The 17,064-nt window shown below is 53.6% G+C and overlaps 1 protein-coding gene across 2 annotated transcripts in view; it reads left to right on the top strand.

Moving 5' to 3' along the window:
* Positions 1-268: 268 nt before the first annotated feature.
* Positions 269-17,064, top strand: part of LOC133349405 (zinc finger protein ZIC 5-like) — a 39,745-nt gene continuing 22,949 nt past the window's right edge. Inside the window, exons 1-5 of one of the 2 annotated variants that reach the window (XM_061562808.1) lie at positions 269-1,646; positions 3,054-3,324; positions 4,761-4,935; positions 12,427-12,525; positions 14,650-15,643. In XM_061562808.1, the coding sequence (XP_061418792.1) occupies positions 3,237-3,324; positions 4,761-4,935; positions 12,427-12,525; positions 14,650-15,643 (1,356 nt within the window). In that variant the 5' untranslated portion in view covers positions 269-1,646; positions 3,054-3,236. The remainder of the gene's footprint in view (positions 1,647-3,053; positions 3,325-4,760; positions 4,936-12,426; positions 12,526-14,649; positions 15,644-17,064) is intronic. The other variant, XM_061562816.1, reaches the window with a different exon arrangement.

Below are 17,064 nucleotides of genomic sequence, written 5' to 3'. Positions count from 1 at the left end.
AGTTCACTTCTCGCGACCCGCCGGCTTTACATCACTCCCACGCGTCCCTCCCCACCACCACCACCCTGATCCATGAACCGTGCAGCCCCATGGGGGACGGTGCGGGGGTAGTGCACGTGGGGGCTTTGGGAGAGTTTGAGTTTTTTTGTTGCTGTTTGCAGGCTGTCGGTGGAGTCCGTGGGGCAGAGAGAGAGGGAGGGGGGCGAGGGGGGGTGCAGGCTGCGAGAGAGGCGAGGTCTACTCGGCGACGAATCGCTCGGGATGCGTAGAGATCCACGGACTTTGCGCAGAGACCCACAGACACGCAACATCGACACGCACAGAGGGCTGCGGTTACTCGCATAGAGTAACATGGACACGCATAGACACCCAGAGATGCAAACATAGACACCCATAGACTCACTATGCAGATAACCATGGACTCACAGTAGAGAAGCATTGATTCACACCGACAACTATAGACTCACATAGAGACACATAGACACCCACACATAGACACACACACAAAGACACACACACATAGACCAGCATAGAGAACCATGGACTCACATAGATACCCATAGACTCACACACACAGACACCCACACACAGACACACACACATAGACCAGCATAGAGAACCATGGACTCACATAGATACCCATAGACTCACACACACAGACACCCACACATAGACACACACACATAGACCAGCATAGAGAACCATGGACTCACATAGATACCCATAGACTCACACACACAGACACTCACATATAGACACACACACATAGACTAGCATAGAAAACCATGGACTCACATGGATACCCATAGACTCACACACATAGACACCCACACACAGACACACACACATAGACTAGCATAGAGAACCATGGACTCACATGGATACCCATAGACTCACACACACAGACAGCCACACATAGACACACACACACAGAGACTATCATAGAGAACCATGGACTCACATAGATACCCATAGACTCACACACACAGACAGCCACACATAGACTAAGCATAGAGAACCATGGACTCACATAGATACCCATAGACTCACACACACAGACAGCCACACATAGACACCCACACATAGACCAGCATAGAGAACCATGGACTCACATAGATACCCATAGACTCACACACACAGACACCCACACATAGACTAGCATAGAGAACCATGGACTCATGTAGATACCCATAGACTCACACACACAGACACCCACAGGCACAAATGGAGGAGGCACAGAGGGAGACAGAGAGACAAGGAGTTGAAACAGAAGCGGGGAGTTTAACTCGGACTTGACTTACTCGCCGGCGCGTTCGTCCTGTTGTGTCTGCGTCATCTCAAGACACGAGGAGGTGATGGGGGCTACGAAGAGGTGAGAGGCGATGTGGGGAAGCACAGTGGAGACGCGGCGAGATGGTGGGATATGCGGAGACACAGCGTAGGTAGGGCGGAATCAAAGTGAAGACGCCGAGAGACAAGCGAAGACAAGAGACGAGACACACGTGGAGACACGTGGAGAGACACCGGGGGATTAAGGTGTCCAAGAGACAAGGTGAAGAAGACGCGTTGTGGAGACTCACTCTCCTCGAGGAGACACACGTGGAGATAAGGACACAGACACGCGGAGACTCCCGACACAGCTGCAGGTACGTTCTTCTTGAGACACAGACACGGAGAGACGTGGAGAGACGTCACTTTCTTTCATCCAAGCCAAAGTACTGCACCTGATCTAGTCCGATCTCAGAAGCTAAGCAGCGTTGAGCCTGGGTTGTTGCTTGGATGGGTGGATTGACAACATGTGACTCTCCATGTACACGTGCGAGTGTGTCAATAATCGTCAACCTACTTGCTGTACTTCTCAAAACAAAGTAGTACACCACATGTTACTACTGTGTATGGGGCTTAACGTCCGCACGGCAAGATATGGTGGCATACCGTACCCCTTTCACCTCCGATTAGATAGGTTGTCTACGTACGGTGCGAAAGAAAGTTCAACATAAATGCGTACAGACATTATTTTTCAATGTTCACTCATATATATAAAACAATCCACTTGTCTAAAATTTCAAGTGCAACGGTGTACTTTTCTGTACTGCCCCGGCAGTCCATAACATATCCCCGCAGTAGCAGCCGATATCAAAGCTGTTGTATACAACCCGGACATGTGGTCGCCCATGCAAGCACTATCCAGGATCAACACCTGCTTAGCTTTCGAGACCTGACAAACTCGGGCACATTCCGTGTGAGATGGTCATCGGCAGGGTTAGGTTAATGTGAGGATTAGGACGAGGGAGTGACTGGTTTGAATGATGCTCGGGTTAGTTCGGGCTAAGGCAGGGGTGGGGAACCTTATTTCTGCCAAGGGCCATTTGGATATTTACAACATCATTCGCGGGCCATACAAAATCATCAACTTAAAAATTTGCCTGTTATATTTGGTCAAACATTTAATTAACTCGCCCCTAATGCGATGGGCTGGAACTGCTTCTCTTTGGCGAGGCGTGTGATGTTAGCTGGTATTGATGATGTTGTTGCTACTCGCAACTGCTTTTCAAGGTTTGCTCCTGGATTTATTGAATTTCGAGTCCCGCCTGCGGTTGCCTTGGCAGGGCCACACCAAATGATTTCGTGGGGCCTTATACGGCCCGCGGGCCGGACGTTCCCCACCCCTGGGCTAAGGTTAGAGATGTAGTAAATGACAGGGTAGGTGCTGATGTTCGACATCAGGGTTAGGGCCAGACGTGGGGTTGGATCAGGCCTATGGTTCGGGTTCAATGTAGGGTTAGGCATTGTGTGTATGTTGAATTGCTTTCGCACCGTAGGTATCCAACCGTGCTAATCGGAGGTGCGGGGTTGTGCTAGATATACGGCTATTGCTGTGGCTATAGGGGGCGGTTTTGGCTCAAGATAGACTTTGTGTTGGGGCTATGTTGTTGTTTGGTTCGGCTCAAAGCCAGAGTACAGTCCTTAACAATCAAGTACCACAGCACTCTCCGTTAGTCCAGCGATCACGCCTTTTCATCACGGCAACTCTGCGTTGTGTTTTATTCCAGGGCTACCGATCAAACGCCGATCGCACGCTCGCTCACGGACAAAGCGAAGAGCGGAACCATGTAGCGGGAGACCTTTCAGCTCGACAAGGGGAGAGATCCTCAACGCTTGGTGGGGAAGAGTGGCGGGCGGGGGGTTCAGTGGGGGGCTCTGCACCCCCCCGAACACTTCCGACCCCCCGCATCATGGAACACGCGTTCCGCACCCTGCCCCCATACCCCTCAAAGACCCCCAAGGAAGAGTTTGGGGGTCTTGCTGACCTCTGGCCGAAAGGTGGGTGGACCCTGAGGATCAACACGTTCTTGAGATGTGTGGCAATAGTTCACGCTGGCGAGATGTTAACTCCATCGCCTGGTGTACAGGAGGTCGTGAGTGCGATCCCGACCCTGACGCCTGTTGCTGTATATTTGGAGTTTGCGTCTCTCTCCCCGTGGCCGCGTGGATTATCATCCAGGTCTCCGGTTGGTCCCTCCGCATTTAGAATGAACAGCACGTGTTTAGAGTATTTGGCTGCTATACATGTCCACGTGATAAGCCACTTCATTGGGCAATCACTTCTGAAAAATAGCTGCATAGCTCAGTGGTGTCTTACCCGGTAAAAAAACATGAGTAACTGAAAAATTTCGATTTAAAGCTTTCGTGACTGCAGGGATTCAACTTCTTGGTTCTTTCGGTAAAGTCACGTAGAATGGAAATAATAAAATAATAAAAATAAAACATAATATAATCATTTTCACGACGTTTCGGCCACAACGCAAGCAGCCGTCCTCAGATGAAGAACAGGTCTGTGCAAGCAGCCGTCCTCAGATGAAGAACAGGTCTGTCGATAAGACAGACCTGTTCGTCACCTGAGGACGGCTGCTTGCGTTGTGGCCGAAACGTCGTGAGAATTATTTTATAATGTTTTATTTTTATTATTTTATTATTTCCATTCTACGTGACTTTACCGAAAGAACCAAGAAGATAACTGAAAAATGTGCGCGCACGTAGAGTTAGTTTCTCAATCCACTGGTGGATGAGGGCCTCTGAAACCGGGGCCAGGTTCATACAGGGGCACGAGGGGCCGCAGCTGGTGGCCTTGAATGTTGAAGGCCCTCTAAAATTTCATTACAATATATGTAAACAGATTTATTACTGTTTGAAATGTATGATTGTGACGCTACGGGAAATTTCGTTTTAAAACCAATAACATCTATATGTGTCATACTCCTAATACTGCCAATGATGTGCTGACAAGCTTAAATTGTTATTCATTCGAAAAATATCCATTCGCATGTACAATTTTAATAAATCAGGTGAATAACGACTAAGCATTTGGGGTCGGGCATGGGTTCTGATAAGAGAGTCAAGGGAAGGAATTGAATCTTAATTTTGGAGCTTTCGTGACTGCAGGAATTATTCTTTGGTTCTTTCGGTTAAGTCACGTCTAAAGATAAAATAATAAATTAAAATAATAGCATATTACGACGTTTCGATTGCAACACAAGCAATCATCATCAGGCATAAAAGAAATAGCAACACAAATCTAACGAGAAAACTATAGACAGACATACAAGCAGACAGACATCACAAGGACACACAGAGAGAGGACACATATCGGCACAAAGAGAGGGGTTGAATTTACAGAGTGGGGCCCCCCCGCAAAACAATAACAGCCCCGGCCCCCCCTATCAAACTCAATCCTGCCTTGTCTCTGAACTCTATTCCAGAGGAAGCGTGCCATCTGGCGTTTGACGCAGGCAGCTGCCTGGGTACCCTGGACGACACCTCCCGGTCCTTCCTGCGGCCACGTTCTCCAGCGCCTGGCAACCATCTCCATGGCAACAGCAGGCCGCATCCCGGCATGCACCACTCTCACCTGGCCGGACATTACCTGGAATGCAGGTGCCCAGCAACATTTTCTATACTAATAGGGGTTTTCTCCCTTTTTTCTGGCAACAAAACTGACACCTTTTGCAAGGAATCATGCTTACATTTGTAGAGGTGATACGCGCTGGGATTAGGGATCGTATGCCAGCGCGTAATGATTGGCTGTGTAGGTGGTGACGCGCGCTGACGGTGGAGGATCAGGGGTCAGCGCGGGGTCGTGGGTTACGGGGTACTGATTGGCTGTGGGCCCGTGACGCGCTGAGAGGGAGTGATCGGGTGGCAGCGCGGTGTGATTGGTAGAGGAGTGTTAACACGCGCTGGGAAAACGGATCGTAGAGAGAGTGCGTCGTGATTGGTTCACTAGGGAACGATGCTCACGTCGACGTCCGGATCAGCTCCGTCTCTCGTGAGCAGGGGCTATAAAAGGGGATGCACACAGGCGTAAGGGCAGTATGTAACCAGCGAAGAATGAAGACGGGGATGAAGACCTAGGGCCCTGCGGTACCTAGTCCCGCTGTCCTAACGGGACCGGGACTCTGTGTAACCCAGAGGCGAGTGTAGTGTGTGTAGCCAGAGGCATAGAGTCTACACGAGCCGAATGTATTGTGTGTAGCCAGAGGCATAGGGTCTACACGAGTCAAGTGTATTGTGTGTAGCCAGAGGCATAGGGTCTACACGAGTCAAGTGTATTGTGTGTAGCCAGAGGCATAGGGTCTACACGAGTCAAGTGTATTGGGTGTAGTCAGAACCATAAAGTCTACACGAGTTAAGTGGAGTGTGTAGTCGGAAGAAAGGAGACCACACGTTGTATTGTGAACGTAAAGATTTAATAAAAGTGTGTTACCCGTCAAGAAGTTCCTGCCGTCAATTCCAATACTTCAACTGGCGTCAGAAGTGAAACGGTCTTCCAAGCATGGAGACAAGGAAGACCCGTCGGACCCACGGGATTGACCGCGGGGACAACCTCGACGACTCGGGCCAGCTGGCATCGGGGGGTGAGGACGAGGAATTGCCCACGCTGCAGGATCCGCCGACGGCGCCGGACGAGCGACGGGGGACCGACGCCGTGCTTCGCGAGGCGCACTCCCGCCTGGCGGAGCTGCTGCTCGCCGCCGCGTCCATCCTGGCGGAGATCAGCTCGTCGGGAGGAGCGGGGACGGCGGCGGACGTTCTGCAGGGTCGCCCCGCAGATTCCCGCCAAAACGACTTGGCGATTCCCGCCATTTCATCTGCGCCGACTTTTGGCGGGAACGGCCATCACCACGTGGCAGCGGTTCTCCAAGCGCGCCCGCTTACGTCACCAACGCGCGCTGCGGACCGTCATCAGACACCCGCCACTGGGGCCACCATCTTACACACCGACGGGGCGGCGGAGAGGAAGCACGAGGAGGAGGACGACTTCATCTTTCAACAGCGCCTTCCCACGTTGTCAGCCTTCAAGGCGGAAGGCGGGGATTGGAGCCAATTTCAGCGCAGGTTTTTGGCGCATCAGGAGATGTCCGCCTGGTCCGACGCTACGGCACTGCGGGCAGTGCCTGCCATGCTGGACGACAACGCGCTCGCGGCCTTCACGTCCGCACGCAGGTCGGACCGCTCCACGCTCAAGGATGCGCTGGCTCTCATGGCCAAGGTCTATGGTCCTCCCTCGGCGTGCCGCCATCATTTTTATGCAAGACGGAAGGCGGACACGGAGACTGTGCTCGCCTACCGCACGGCGTTGCTTGCTCTCGCCGACGCCGCGTTCCCTCGTATGGACGAGGAGGGCCAAGATGCGATGGTTTTGGAGCAACTGCTCAAGTTGGCGCAGGACCTGGGGGTCCCCATCAACACGGCCGACGAGACCGATATTTCTTCCTTACGGGTCGCTACGAGCATACAAGCGCACGAGGTCCTTCAACGTAAACAGGGGGTCGTCTGCAACGCTGCCGTGGCCTCAGCTCCGGGCCCGGTAGTCACCGTGCCCCAAGTCGTCAGCCCACGAGAGGAGGCGTTCATCGCGGAACGACCGGGGGACTGGAGGTCGGGGGGCCGCTCGCAGAGGCGAGCGGCCCGCAAGCTGGAGCAACCGAGATCTCCGACGACTGTCATCACGTGCTATAACTGCGGCCTCCGGGGCCACGTGGCCTCCGGTTGCCGCGCCCCACGTCAGCGCGCCATGGGACCTCGGCGGGACGACGAACAAGGCCCCAAGTCATCCCTGCAAACCCCGGCAAGTCGCGGCACCTCACATGCTCGGCCCGCATACTCGACACGTATGGGTCGTCGCGTTGCGGCGGGGGAGAGCCGAGTAGAGTTCGGGGATTCGGTTCGGAGAGGGGGGTTCGGCCGGGACCGGGGGGACATTAAATGGTCGGAGTTGGGGCACAGAATAGTGGCTGCCTCAGCGGGTTCATCCGTCGTTACCGGATCTATTGATGGGGTCGAGGTCAGGGTGTTAGTGGACACGGGGGCATCGGCGACTATTATATCGGATCTCATTTATAACATTCTCCCTGTACAATGTCGTCCGCTTCTTCCGGTGGATGTGCCATTTTACGCCGCTAACGGGGGATCGTTGGGCATTATCGGTCAGATTAGGGCGTCCATTTGCATTGGTGATATCAAATTGTCGGGACCCGTCTTCGTTTCGTCCTCCCTGGCGGTTCCCTGTCTATTGGGCACTGATTTTTTGGCAAAAATGCCCATCAAAATTCTCATTGATCAGCGTTGCATTGAACTACCATCGGGTCGCCGTATTTCATTTTTGACGAGCCCTAATGAAATTCGGACGGCGTGCGCTACCATACAGGCGTTAGCGACACAGACCGTGCACGTGCCCCCGGGTTCACAAATGTTAATTCCCCTCCGGTTGCGGAAGCCATGGGTGAGGGAGGCCTCGGAACAGGGCATGCTTTTGGGTCCTTCTAATAGGGCTGTTGGAGGTCTCGATTTGTCGGTGGCTCACACTTTGGTTGGGGCTGACAGGGATCCGTTTGTGATGGTTTTAAATGCTGGGGCGCGGCCGGCCGTCATTCAGCAGGGCACCGTGCTAGCTCACGCGGCGCGGGTCCCTGCGGAGGAGAGGCTGGTTGCGCAGGCTGATCCGAGCCCCACGAAAAACGTAACATTGAAGGAGGACCTCGAATGGGTTGATTCGCTGTGCGCGGACTCTGACGATTTGTCAGTGGTACAGTTGAGTGCGCTGCGCGGGTTGCTGATTGAATTTTCGGATGTCTTCAGTAAACATAAGTATGACATTGGGTGCACGGACCTGCTACGCCACCACATTGAAACGGGCGATGCGGCACCGGTCAGGCTAAATCCCTTCCGATTGAGTCCTGCTGAGAAGGAACATGTTCAGTCGGCAGTTAACGATATGCTGGAAGCCGACATTATTTCGCCTTCTTCCAGTCCTTGGGGAGCACCTATTGTGCTTGTTAAAAAGCAAGACGGGTCCCTGCGATTTTGCGTCGATTTCCGTCGCCTGAATAAGATCTCTGTGGCCGACGCGTATCCGCTCCCCAGGATGGACGAGTCTCTCGACGCATTGTCTGGTGCGCGATACTTTTCGACTCTTGATTTATTATCCGGATTCTGGCAGTTGCCACTCGACGAAGAGTCTAAGCCTAAGACTGCATTTCGAACTCCGGGGGGCCTGTTTCAGTTTAACCGGTTACCCATGGGACTTCACTCCTCTCCTGCGACGTTTCAGCGTCTTATGGAATTGGTTTTGTCGGGCTTGCAGTGGGATACGTGCCTCATTTACCTTGACGATGTCATTGTTTTCGGTAAAACGTTTGAAGAACATCTCCAGCGATTGAGAGGGGTGTTCTTGCGAATGCGATCGGCTAAATTAAAGTTTAAACCGGCCAAATGCCACCTTTTTCGTAAATCCGTGAGGTACTTGGGTCACATTGTCGACTCTTCGGGGATTTCTACCGATCCTGCGAAGACGGACTGTGTCAGTTCGTGGCCGACGCCCACGTCAGTGTCAGACGTGCGCAGTTTCATCGGTTTTGCATCATATTATCGCCGATTCGTTGAGCACTTCGCCACCATTGCAAAACCCTTGCACGCTCTAACGGCGAAAGGAGTGAAGTTCCGATGGGGACCGGAGGAGGAGGCTGCATTCTGCTCCCTCCGGGACGCCTTGGTAAGGGCCCCACCCTTGCGCTATCCGGACTTTGCGAGTCCCTTCTTGCTGGACACGGATGCTAGCAACACGGGCATTGGGGGAGTGCTGTCCCAAGTCGTTGGAGGGGTCGAACGAGTGGTCGCCTATGGTAGCAGGGTGTTGTCGCCGGCAGAGCAGCGCTACTGCGTCACCCGTCGCGAACTGCTTGCCATTGTTTTTTTCGTACAACAATTCAGGCCATATCTCTATGGTCGTCATTTTACGGTCCGGACGGACCACGCGGCGCTCCAGTATTCATTGCGGGTCGCCCAGCCCTCGGGCCAATTGTCGCGGTGGTTGGAAGTCCTCCAGGACTATCAGTTCACGACTACATACCGTAAAGGGTTGCGACACACAAATGCCGATGCCCTGTCGCGGTTGTTGCCTTGTCACAAATGTGCGTGCTTGTCGGGATCGGCGCGCTGTAAACCGCCAGTTACGGAAGGTATGGAGGAGTTGGTTGCGACCGCGGGCACACCAATTGGGGATGTTCCCGCTACCCCAGGGGGTCAGGACTCGCTGCTCTCACGGTCGTTGATTGAGTGGGGCCGTCTCCAAATGGCGGACAGCTCCCTGCTAGCATTGCGCCGCAAGACGGGGGGTTCTGAAGGTGACCATGAACGAACTGGCTCCTACGTGCTTAAGCAGGGCCTGTTAATGAGATGGGACAGTTTGTCCCGGCGGCACGCGATTGTGGTGCCTTCTGCTGTGAGGGGGAAGGTTGTCTTGGCCGCACACGAACGCCTCTTGCATTTGGGAGTTAACAAAACGCTTGCCCTGCTTCAGCGTGACTATTATTGGCCGGGAATGGGGGGTGACGTGGTGAATATTCTGAAGGGTTGTGTTGAGTGCGCCAGACGGAAACCACCGCCTGTGGCAGCTAATCCACCGCTGCAATCTATTCAGGTCTCGCGCACTAACGAGCTCGTTGCACTCGATATTCTGGGGCCTTTTCCAGTCACGCCTAGGGGTAATAAGTACCTGTTGGTGGGGGTCGAATATTTTACCCGGTGGCCTATGGCGTGGCCACTCGCCAACCAGTCGGCGGCGGCTGTGACGGACGCCTTTGTCCAGGGCTACGTCCTGGACAAGGGGGCTCCCGAACGCTTGCTGACCGACCAAGGGAAAAATTTTTCGAGTAAATTTCTGCAAGAGGTGTGCGACCTGTTGGGTACTAAGAAGGTGCGTACCTCCCCGTACCACCCGCAGACGGACGGGATGGTTGAGAGGCTCAACAGGACATTGACTTCTATGCTGTGCCAGCAGGTGTGTGAGGCACATGTTGATTGGGACCTGCAGGTTCCTGGGGTCCTCGCCGCGTATAGAATGGCCCCCCATGCAGCTACGGGATTTTCCCCGTTTTATCTGATGTACGGTCGGGAAGCCGACCCGCCCATGGAAACGCAGCTGGGTCTGCCCGCACCACGGACTAATTCGAAATTGGCAGAGCATATTAAATGTAACATTCACAAGCTGACAGAGGCAAGGGAGGCCGCACGGCTTAATTCGCGGGCTCGCCAAATTGCTAACGAGCGGTTGCGTGCACGGAAGGTGTCCGTGCACAACTGGGAACCAGGTGACAGGGCCTGGCTGCATTGCCCTCAGGCACCTTTGGCTACGTCGCCTAAATTGTTGAAGCCATGGCGGGGACCCGTGGAGGTCGTGCGGGTTGCACGCCCCCAGTGCGTTCAGATAAAATGGGGAAAACGCCGTTGGTACGTCCACCCCTCCCGACTGAAACCGTTCTCGCCTCCATATGGCCTCCCCTTGTGTCGTGAGGGCCGAGCATGTGACGTGACCGACGACCCTGAGGGGGAATTGTCTTTGCCTGCTCCTCACATGTCTCCGCCTGATCCGCTCCCAGGTGTCTCGGAACTGACAGCTGCCGACCACCGGCGGCCGGATCTTCGCGGCGGGGCCGGTCCTTCCAGGCCCGATCCGCGCCGTCTAGAGCTGCCGGAGCCACCGGACGTATGCCAGCGTCCCGTCCCATACGACGGACCGGCCAGACGGACTCGCGCTAGGTCGCGCTACTTTGTGTGACCTACCATGTGAGGAGTCGTGGCAGACGGAGCGCCTCGGCACTGCGTTTAGTCACAGAGACACGTGGCGCGTTCGTTTTCGGGTGTTCGCTCTTATTGTGTTGTTCGTCGGGCTGTATATTGCTTCATATTTAAGTGTTGTGTTGTGTTGTTGTTGTTGCGTTACGGGGCACACTGGGAGGTGGAGTTTCTTTATTACTGCGTTGACGTTAGGTTGTGTTGTTGGTTAACAGCCGGGCCGGCTGCAAGCTATGTGGGAGGGGGTGATGTAGAGGTGATACGCGCTGGGATTAGGGATCGTATGCCAGCGCGTAATGATTGGCTGTGTAGGTGGTGACGCGCGCTGACGGTGGAGGATCAGGGGTCAGCGCGGGGTCGTGGGTTACGGGGTACTGATTGGCTGTGGGCCCGTGACGCGCTGAGAGGGAGTGATCGGGTGGCAGCGCGGTGTGATTGGTAGAGGAGTGTTAACACGCGCTGGGAAAACGGATCGTAGAGAGAGTGCGTCGTGATTGGTTCACTAGGGAACGATGCTCACGTCGACGTCCGGATCAGCTCCGTCTCTCGTGAGCAGGGGCTATAAAAGGGGATGCACACAGGCGTAAGGGCAGTATGTAACCAGCGAAGAATGAAGACGGGGATGAAGACCTAGGGCCCTGCGGTACCTAGTCCCGCTGTCCTAACGGGACCGGGACTCTGTGTAACCCAGAGGCGAGTGTAGTGTGTGTAGCCAGAGGCATAGAGTCTACACGAGCCGAATGTATTGTGTGTAGCCAGAGGCATAGGGTCTACACGAGTCAAGTGTATTGTGTGTAGCCAGAGGCATAGGGTCTACACGAGTCAAGTGTATTGTGTGTAGCCAGAGGCATAGGGTCTACACGAGTCAAGTGTATTGGGTGTAGTCAGAACCATAGAGTCTACACGAGTTAAGTGGAGTGTGTAGTCGGAAGAAAGGAGACCACACGTTGTATTGTGAACGTAAAGATTTAATAAAAGTGTGTTACCCGTCAAGAAGTTCCTGCCGTCAATTCCAATACTTCACATTAACCACAATACGTGCAGTCAAATGCAAACAAAAAACAATACTCTGATCATTTATGCATTGTCTTTGAAACTGATTGGTCCACACCAGAGACAGCTTTCTTTTGAGCCTAGTGTCATATGGTGTTCGACCAGATGACGCCAAAAGGCGCAAAAGGTGTCAGTTTTGTTGCCAAAAAAAGGGGAAAACCCCTATTAGAATATTTTGGTACTGGCAAAGGAGGTCCCATGATGAAACATCTTTTCTCTCCCTATGGCTGCCGATGTTAGATACGGAGCGATGACCGCAATTTCACATTCAGGCGGTCAAGCCGGACAACCGCGTCAGGAGCCAGCGGAGTTGTGTATCACCGCGATGATGCCTCCTTCGTACGTGTGGATCGGGGCATTGCGTCGTGATGATGTTGTAATATCTTCTTGGTTCTTTCGGTAAAGTCACGTAGAAGGGACATCATAAAATAATAAAACATAATAAAATACAATTCTCACGACGTTTCGGCCACAACGCAAGCAGCCGTCCTCAGGTGAAGAACAGGTCTGTCGGAATTCCTTCCCTGTATTACTGCTAACCCTACCTCCTCCCTTTGTTGCTGCTAATCCTACATAGTGCACGGGCATAATATGACTTTGAGACCCCCCCCCCCTCCTACGCATTCCACAAGTAGTGACTAATCCCATATCTGCATTTTCCATAAATATGCTAAATTTCTCTGTTGATATGCAAATTCATTTGTCAAGGCGCCCTTCCTCCCCTGTCTTTCCGACAGACCTGTTCTTAACCTGAGGATGGCTGCTTGCGTTGTGGCCGAAACGTCGTGAGAATTGTATTTTATTATGTTTAATTTTTATTATTTTATTATTTCCCTTCTACGTGACTTTACCGAAAGAACCAAGAAGATGAATCCCTGCAGTCACGAAAGCTTTAAATCGAAATTTAACGTTGTAAATACGGTGTGTTCTGGATGACCCGCAGCATGCAACGAAATAAGGGTCGGTGCTGCCTCGTGCCGGACAGGGACAGCTTCTGCCGGGGGGGATCCCCTTGGCTGGACTGCAGCTGGCCATTGTAATTGTTGAGATGGAGTGTGATTTCGATTTAAAGTTTTCGTGACTGCAGGGATTCATCTTCTTGGTTCTTTCGGTAAAGTCACGTAGAATGGAAATAATAAAATAATAAAAATAAAACATAATAAAATAATTCTCACGACGTTTCGGCCACAACGCAAGCAGCCGTCCTCAGGTGAAGAACAGGTCTGTTGGGAAGACAGCGTCTGAATGAGAGAATTCTGTGGCCGAAACGTCGTGAGAATTATTTTATTATGTTTTTTTTATTTTATTATTTCCCTTCTACGTCACTTTACCGAAAGAACCAATACGATGGAGTGTGATGTCAAGGCGTTTGGTCTTGCTGGGGCAAAATATGCAAATCCTTATCCGTGAAACTCAACTCAAAGGTGAAACAAAATACGCCATGGTCCCGTGGATGAAGGAGGAGAGGAAGATCTTGAGCCTGGACTTAAATAGGAGATGGATCTTGAACTGATGTCCAGGGGGAGGGAATTCCAGACCAGGGGGGCGAATTGTGGAGAAGGAGTGACCTCCTACTGAGGCAGAGGTTGACTGGGGGTGCGAGGTAGGAGATTTCGTGGAGGGGAGTAGAGTGAGATGAGAGGGGAGAGGTAGGAGAGTGCGTGGAGGGGAGTAGAGTGAGATGAGAGGGAAGAGGTAGGAGAGTGCGTGGAGGGGAGTAGAGTGAGATGAGAGGGGGTAAGAGAGTGCGTGGAGGGGAGTGGAGTGAGATAAGAGGGGAGAGGTAGGAAAGCGCGTGGTGAGATGAGAGGGAAGAGGTAGGAGAGTGCGTGGAGGGAATTCGAGAAAGATGAGAGGGGCGATTGTGTCGAGGCGAGTAGAGTGAAATAAGAGGGGAGAGGTAGGAGAGTGCACGGTGAGATGAGAGGGGAGAGGTAGGAGAGTGCGTGGAGGGAATCTGAGAAAGATGAGAGGGGTGGGTTAGGCAGGGCTGTCTCCAGTCTAGTCAATTCGTGGTTTAACTCCGGTAGTCCTGCCAGACCGAACAGGCCCAACGCAGCTTCACCACGTGCTACTGCACCAGAGCCACGTGACAGAGGGTTGGGGTTGAGGGGCATGTTCCTGGCCACAACAAAGTTGTGGAAATTAAACAGAAAGGTGAGCGGGGGGACGACTCGCTCCAGGGCGCACACCAACCTCACTATGTCACCGGACACCCATAGTCTAGCAGATATATCGATTTGTATTTATGCTGGATTTTACTATACTTTGCACTCCTATCGGGTTTTGTATTGTTCATTGTTGTAAATTTCTGACCTCCCCTTTCTGGATATCTGTGAAAAAAGATCTTCATAGCTCATCGGATTCTTCCATCCTAAATAAATATTGTGATTCCGATAATAGTCCTACATAGGCTCCACACACACACACGCACGCTAACCATGCCCACTCTGTGCTTCTCAGCTTCACCACTGCAGTGGCACCACCACCACCGCCGCCGCCATCAGCAGCAGCACCAGCTTGTTGTTCCGGAGAGTGCAGTGTCTCCACCCTGAGCTGTCGCACCGCCCAGCTCCGCCCGTGCTCCTTTGCCACCGCCGGCGCCTCGGGGATGACGACGCCGTCGCCGGCCTCCTGCTGCTGCCGCCACTCGGCGTGCCGGCACGCGGGCGCGGCTACGACGGCCCCCGGCGGTGCTGCCGCCACCACCGCCGCCGCCACCGGTGCTGGGTTCCTGTCCGCCTCCGCGGAGTTCCACGGCGGCGAGGGTCGAGCCATGGCGTCGGTGCTCCTCCCGCCCGTCCACGGTCAGGGCCGTGCCCTGCTTGAAGGGAGGACACCTGAGAATCGTCACCAGCAGCAACACCTCCACCAGAGCCTTCAGCAGCACCAGCAGCTTGGAGAGCAGCACCAGCAGCATCACCTCCGTCAGAGCCTTCAGCAGCACCAGCAGCATCACCTCCACCAGAGCCTTCAGCAGCACCAGCAGAATCAGCGGCGGCACCTTGGAGAGCAGCGTGAGCCGCTCCGCCCGTCCGTGCCGTCCTGGCTTTGCGCTGCGTCTCACGGCGAAGGCGCTGGCTATTTTGGCGCCGAGCGCCAGCGACCGGCGCCACCGTTCCCGGCGTGCCAGAGCCTCTCCTCCTCCTCCTCGGCGGCCACCGCAGCGGGGACTGGCGGCTTCCCGGCGGCGTGTGACTCGGGGGACCCGGCAATCAGCGGCGGCGGTGCAACCGGCGGCGGCGAGGCATGCCGGTGGGAGGAGTGCCGGGCGGCGTTCGGGCGGCGCGAGCAGTTGTGCCGCCACATCGAGAAGAGCCACGTGGAGCCGCAGCGCGGGGAGGAGTTTGCGTGCCAGTGGGAGGCGTGCGGGCGGCGCCGGCGCCCGTTCAACGCGCGGTACAAGCTGCTCATCCACATGCGCGTGCACTCCGGGGAGAAGCCCAACAGGTGCATGGTGAGTGGTGGCAGGGAAGGTAGTGGTGGCGGTCAGCGTGGGCGCTGGTGATGGTGGCAGTGATGGTGGTGGCGGTGGTGCTGGTGGCAGTCGTGAGCGTGGTGGTGGCGGCGGTGGTGGTAATGGTCGCGGTCGTAGTGGTGGTAGTGCTGGTGGTGGTGGGCGTGGTGGTGATGGTGGTAGCGATGATGAGCTTGATAGTGGTGGTAGTTCTGGCAGTGGTGGTGACGGTGGTGGTGGTGGTGGGCGTGGGTGGTGAGATACTTCAATTATTTAATATGAAAACCAATCACAACATTGACCTCGAACCACTTGCAGGCCGGTGCTGCATTCACCTTGTCATTCACGTGATCTATCCAAGAACACTTTATCGTGAATAATATTGGTCGTGAGAGCCTACGCATTAACTTTTTCCAGTTCCACTGACGATACGTGTACGTCATCGGAACGGAATCGGAGGAAAGACTAAAATAAAATATCTTTATTTGTACCGAGGCTCCACACAAGGACTTGCGGGAGGGCGTGTGGCACAGTTTGGCGCCAGCTATCACAGTGTGCGGTCGTGTAGCGACGGTTCTCTGCGGTGAGTACAACGTCTTTAAAAACAACAGCACTACTATGCATCTCTAAGATCCCCCGTATAGCCTGAACAGACTGCTGGGGCAAGTGCGAGCACCTATGAAGGCCGGCACAGCACACAAAGGGGGTGGGTAGCTAACACCATGCCCGGCCGCCTTTGTCGCCCCAGTGACGATGTTTACACATCACACCAGGTACTCATTTGAGACCGAGTCGACCTAGGTGGAGGCCCAGGACCGGTTCAGATAATCGTCACTGGTGTTGGCCGTGAGCGGGAATCAGACTCGGGTCGCTGGGTTCGTATCTCAGCGCGCCAACCGCTCAACTTTTTAAATCGAAAGTACAAAAAGTGCGTGCCAATATTTTTTCGGTCACTACGATGATGATAATAATGTGAATCGTTTACCCAGCAAAACATCGATTAATCTAACGACTCATTCGCAGGAGAGTACTGCTACATCGGGACTCTTGGTCAGTGCAATTTATAATGAGTGGCTTCTTGTGGGAGGAAACTGGAGAACTCGGAGAAAATCCATCACGCGTACGAGGGATTGACGCTCAAAGCTACGCACAAATTCAATCCAGCGAGCGAACCAAATGCATCTGTGGCCGGAACCCATCGCTCTGCTGACATAAAAAAAAATTGCTGGTTTATTCCAGGATGTTTCTGTTACGCGTCGTCGCTTTGGGATGTTCTGTGTTCATATTTTGTTTGTTGCGGTTGCACCCGACTTAAGAGCCGCATGGCTCACAGGGCAATACCTATTTTTGGTTCTTTCGGTAGTCACGTAGAAGGGAAATAATAATATTATTAATTTTATTATTTCCCTTCTACGTGACTT

The sequence above is a fragment of the Lethenteron reissneri genome, chromosome 4, assembly GCF_015708825.2.
Source record: "Lethenteron reissneri isolate LAM-NWPU_2019-01 chromosome 4, ASM1570882v1, whole genome shotgun sequence".
Taxonomy (NCBI): Eukaryota; Metazoa; Chordata; class Hyperoartia; order Petromyzontiformes; family Petromyzontidae; genus Lethenteron; species Lethenteron reissneri.
Note: the sequence above shows the minus strand (reverse complement) of the source record. Positions and strands in the feature narration are given on the sequence as shown.